At 41.1% G+C, this 5,757-nt stretch overlaps 1 protein-coding gene across 1 annotated transcript in view; it reads right to left on the bottom strand.

Moving 5' to 3' along the window:
* The window catches only part of PPP1R36 (protein phosphatase 1 regulatory subunit 36), a 75,498-nt gene that overhangs the window by 54,781 nt on the left and 14,960 nt on the right, over positions 1 to 5,757 (bottom strand). The window contains exons 4-6 of the mRNA XM_007942345.1: positions 4,004 to 4,090; positions 3,026 to 3,123; positions 2,860 to 2,926 (exon numbers count right to left, since the gene is read on the bottom strand). Of these exons, the coding sequence (XP_007940536.1) occupies positions 2,860 to 2,926; positions 3,026 to 3,123; positions 4,004 to 4,090 (252 nt within the window). The remainder of the gene's footprint in view (positions 1 to 2,859; positions 2,927 to 3,025; positions 3,124 to 4,003; positions 4,091 to 5,757) is intronic.

The following is a 5,757-nucleotide window of genomic DNA, read 5'->3' as shown; positions in this document are numbered from 1 at the left end:
GCATTGACCCATGTCACTTTAGTTTTGTGTATTTCACTGTACATAAATTGTATTTCAATAAAATGCATTTTCTAAAAAAAAGAAAAAAGAAAGACTGTGGTATACAAAAAACTGTAGCTAACCCAATTCACTTGACCAGGCCCTTCATAATCATCTCAGTGATGCGGTATCCAAAGCTTATTTTCCAACCAGTGTACTGGATTTATTCTGTGAGCTAGTATGTAAATCAACTACACTACTCATATATTTTGTCTTCAAACGTTCTAGTCACTCTACCTGACATTCTCTGTCTAAAAGTATAATTAGGATTTCAAGATATTAATATGATTATAGCCAACAGAACAAAAATTTAATCCTTTAAAGATACAAAATAAAGGTAGAAAAAAAAAAGCCAAGAATGTATGTGGACTGTAAGTGAAATACTTTGTATTAATGTGAGCCAGTACCAGCTGCCACTGTGTCAGTCCCAGCACATGGCCACCCATGTGTGTCAGAGGCAGACTTTGCCCCACAGGGTTTTCAATGGCTGATTTTTTTCAGAAGCAGATTGCCAGGCCTTTCTTCCGAGTCATCTCTCAGTGGACTTGACCCTCCAACTTTTTGGTTAGCAATGAAGTGTGTGAAGCACATACAACACACAGGAACTCCATCCATGTGTACACATCTTAAGTATTAAGAAAATAATGATAAAACATTGCTAAACCTATTGGTTGTATCAATAAATTTAATAAAATTTTTAAAAATTGTAAGTTTGGCATAAGTCCTTCCTAAATTTTTTAAAGCATAACAATCATGCCACCACACATGCCACATGCCCCAATGTACATACACATGCATAAATATATGCCTTAAATTTTGGGGGGTTACAGATGGGATCATACTATATACACAGTTTTTTACAATTTGCTTTTGTCATTTACCTGTGTAGCATAGATTTTCTTCCACGATACCACATACCGATTTTCCTCATTCTTTGAAACAGCAGAATATAGTATTTTGCATCTCATAATTTACTTAACTGTTGTTGGTAGGTGCCGCTGAGTCAGACCTGACTCATCGAGACTCTACAAACAACAGAATGAAGCTCTGCTTGGTCCCGCACCATCCTCACAGTTGTTGCTATGTTTGAACCCACTGTTGCAGCTGGTGTCAACCCATCTTGTCGAGGGTCTTCCTCTTTTTAGCTGACCCTCTGTTAAGGAGCCTCTATTAAGGTGCCCTGGTGGTGCACTGGTTAAGTGCTTGGCTGCTAACTGAAACGTCAGTGGTTTGAACTCATCAGTTGGTCCGTGGGCAAAAGATGTGGCAATCTGCTTCCATAAAGATTACAGCCTTGGAAACTCTATGGACAGTTCTAGTCTGTCATATAAGGTTGCTATGAGTAGGACTAAGGGGCTCTGGTGGCATAGTGCCTAAGGCATTTGACTGCTAACCAGAAGGCTGGCAGTTCAAACCCACCAGCCACTCTGCAGAAGGAAGACTGGGCAATCTACTTCTGCAAAGATTTACCACCTCAGAAACCCAAAGAGGGTCACTATGAGTCGGAATTGACTCAATGGCAATGAGTTTGGTTTGGTTTGGTTTTATGAGTAGGACACAACGGAAACAGGGTTGGTTTTGTTTAGTCTTTATTGATGGGTATTTAGATATTTTTGAAAACTTAAAGGCATTGCTCCAATAATTATCCTTATAGCCATATCTTTGAGCAAATTCCTAAAAGTGTTAATGTATGCACATGTTAAATTTTCATAAGTCTTACTCTCTAATAAGGAGTCTCTGGCTGGCACAAAAGAGCTCTGGTAGCATAGTGTCTATGGCAATTGACTGCTAACAACCAGAAGGCTGGGGGTTCAAACCCACCAGCCTCTCTTTGGAAGGAAGATGGGGCAATCTACTTCTGTAGTGACACCACCTCGGAAACCCAAGGAGGGGTTGCTATGAGTCGGGTCCGACTCAATGGCACATAACAACAACACAACAACAGGTGGCACAAACAGTTAAGTGCTCAACTACTAGCTAAACCAACTAAGGGTGTGTCAATAAGTTAGTTATCCCTGAGGAAAAATGTAGCTCAATCTTGTGGGGACTCCAGGAGAGAGTGTAGAAAACAAGTTGCAGTTATCCCAAATGACGGACAAGGAGGCTGGGGCATTTATCCACCAAACCTCCCTCTGTCACGTGATTGGTAGAGGGCTGCTGCTACGGGCTCTGATTCCCTAGTGCTGCTAGTTTGCCCTGTGGTCAGGCTGAGTGTGCTTTACAGTAGAATAAAGCTGGCAGGCAAAGAATCTCGGGTGTCTGCCACCAGAAGCCTTCAAGTCAACGCTGAGGGGACTTGGGTGGGTGCAATTGGCATCCAGAACACAACTCTCACTGAGAATTCGCTAAGTGCCAGGTGCCACGTGAAGCACTTTCTACACATAGTCATAAGAAGGAGACACTATTACTTCCCAATTTTGTAGCTGAAGAAACTGAGGCTTAGACATGTCAAGTATCTTTCTCACAATCCCTCACCAAGTACTTCTTGGGGCTGTCCAATCTAACTAATGGGAAAGCCGACCTTCAGTAATGGGTATATTCCTTAACTGTCATGTAAATATAGTGCAGTCTCGATGGGTCTCTGACAACATGCTCTTCATGCTTCTGGTCCTGGGACTTTATTTGGAGTTCCATGACTTCCTCTTTTTTGCCCTGATTCTTTGGTCTCAGGTCTTTCAGATTGAGTCCTGAGAGCGCAGTTTGCATAGAGCCAGCCTTCTGCCCTTTCTCCAAAAATCAGATCTGTCATCACACATCAAATGGAATTACTTCAAAGTAAAGGGCAAAGGATCTAAAATGCGTCATTTTAGCAATACTTACTTCATAAATGTTGTGAAAGAACAGATCCGCTGCATCTCAGTCTCTTGTAGCAAAAGCAAAGCAACATCTGAAAGGAGAGAAGATGGACAATTGAAAGAGGGACACTGAGTAGCCTTAGGGGTTCACAGCAGACAACACATTGTGAGGGTGAGGAACAGTTACTCACATTTAACGTCATCTAGTGTGATGTAGCCCTGCTGACCTCTCTTCTCTGAGGCTTTAGTTGACTTATCATCTCTAGCAGCAATTCTTTTATCTGTCATCCTGTTTTGGAATATTACAGTCTCCAGTAGTGTTTTAAAAGTTTTAGTATCATTTAATCTATCCTGAAATGCATGAAGCTTTAGCTGGCCAACAGTTAAATGCTTGGCCACACTCACCCAGCGGTTTCAGGGAGAAAGACCTGGTGACACGTTTCCATAAAGATTACCGCCTAGAAAATTATGGGGCAGTTCTTCTCTGTCACATGGGGTTGCTATGAGTCAAAACTCGAGTCAACCGCCCTCTCAGGACTCAGTCTCAAAGACCTGAGACCAAAGAATCAGGGCAAGAAAGAGGAACTTCAAATAAAGTCCCAGGACCAGGAGCATGGAGAGCATGTTGTTAGAGACCCATAAAGACTGCACTATGTTTACATAACAGTTAAGGGATATACCCATTACTGAAGGTTGGCTTTCCCACTAGTTAGATTTGACAGCCACAAGAAGGTACCCAATAACAATGAGAGACTAAGGGTCACATGTGGGTTACATTTACTGGAAGATCATTTTGGAACACATTTCATTAAACATTATATTTACTGTGCTAGGCGTGGGAGAAACGTACACTGCTCAATACAAAATGTAAATATCAATTCCATCCAAAACAGATCATTTAAATTATCGTTTTATGGTGTAACCATCATTTTCAGATTACAAAAAAGCATTAAAAAGTTGAAAACTTGCTGCTTTTCAAATTACCACAAGGGTATAGGAACTACTCTAATTCTCATCACAGTTCTGAAACAGTGCATGTTCTTTCCTTGATGGGTATATGTATTCAATCTAGGATAATGGGAATGTTGTTTTCTTAGAGTTTGTAAGGCTTAACCATTTGGCTGGGAGGTGCAAGGAGCAAGACTGGCATGGCTGGGAAGCTAAATTACCTGTCAGAAGCTGGACCATCAGTTTCAGCAAAGTGAACTGCTTTGCCTTTCTTTCCTTTTTCCTTGAGTTCTATTGCAGGTGTAAAACTGAAACAGAAATTGGAAAGTGAAGAACTTAAACCTTTTCCCAGGGGAAAACAATTAATCTCATCATTCCCACAACTCGTGTAATCTTAGGACTCGCATGTAGTATGAGTGGGGCCTGCTGAGAATTTGAGGCACAGCAGTTTTCCTGTATTTGCACATGGTAATCCTAGAGCAGAATGAAAACTTCAGCCTTGACATTCGGCCTCCAACCATCAGCAGCCTCCGGAATACCACCACACAGAAACATCTCCACCTGGAGCTGCTGCAGCAACTTTACAAGAAACACAAAACTCGCCATCAGTTTAGAAGGATTTTTTGATTTATTGAGTATGGGTTGTGTACCAAATGCTTCTAGCACAGTCTCATTTAATCCTCACAGAAACTCTAGGAGGAAAATATTATTATCATCATCACCATTTTTAGAGATGAGAAAATGGAAGCTTAAAAAAAGAATAAGTAACTTGACCAAGATCACTTAGCACGTGGCAAAGCCAGAACTGTGTCCAGAGTCCCCAGCTGCGGAGTCGTGTGGTTAACCACCAGGCAATCCTGCCTCCTGAGTAGCCATCTCTGTTGTCACTGCTGCTTTCTCCAGGAAGCTTCCAGGGACCCTTGACTGTACTCAGGGTTTCTTCACGTCTATGGTCATTGTACAAGCATTACTAAGCAGCCATGGGCCTAGCAAGGGACTACAATTAAGCAACAAACAAATATATACTGAGACCCTACAGTGTGTCAGGCTTTGCTCTGACACTGAAAAGAAGATGGTGTCTGATTACAGCCAAGACACAGACTCTCAGGAGTAACAGCAAATGGTAATAGGGAAACAGAAAAGCCTTTCAGAGGCCAGCAGGCTGTGGTTTCTCCCCCATAGAAAGTGAATTTTCTGGGAGAAATGTGGTGTCTGCCAAATATACTGGTTTTGTAATTCATGGTGCAGGGAATAGAAGGGTATAGGTTTAATTTTTCTGCCTGACACAATGCCATGTTGATAACATGACCCAGAAACTTAATCTCCACCCGAAGTTATAGGTCCTTCTTTTAAGCTTAATGTAGATGTAGTAATAGCAGAGGCAGATTACCCAATAAGCAAGGTAAGCACAGGCTTAGTTGTGCTTACTTACTAATCTATAGTTAAGAGTCTCCAGTACAGACTAGTAAGCAAGCACAACTAAGCCTACACTTCCCTTGCTTACTGGGTAATCGGACACTGAGTAATACAAGTCATTTGCCCTCAACTTTAGTCCTTCTCTAAAGATGGCTATCAATCATGTTGACTCTTGTTACCTTGTTTTCAACACTATAGTTTTGAGACAACTCCCTTGAAAGACTTCTAGGATTTATGTTCCCCACAAAGAAATTATTTGAAAGAAATAACAAACCCGGTCAGCTCAGCACCTTCTTCCTTCTGGAGTTTTTGGCAAAACCTCTCGGCAATATTCAGGTTGTATGATAGATTCGTTGTATGATAGGTTAGTTGCTAGAAGCATGTGTATGCTATCATCTAAAGGGAATGATTTTTTTTTCCACCTTTTTTTTTTAACCACTGGCACCAAGTCAGCCAGTGGATAATTTTTTTTTTTTTTTAATTAGGATTTGGGTGAAGATTTACAGAGTAAATTCACTTCTCATACAGCAGTTCACATATACTTTGTCTCATGTCATTG

This window comes from Orycteropus afer, unplaced genomic scaffold, assembly GCF_000298275.1.
Source record: "Orycteropus afer afer isolate SDZICR_OR568_19922 unplaced genomic scaffold, OryAfe1.0 scaffold00088, whole genome shotgun sequence".
Lineage (NCBI taxonomy): Eukaryota > Metazoa > Chordata > Mammalia > Tubulidentata > Orycteropodidae > Orycteropus > Orycteropus afer.
This window is presented reverse-complemented; position numbering and strand designations above follow the sequence as displayed.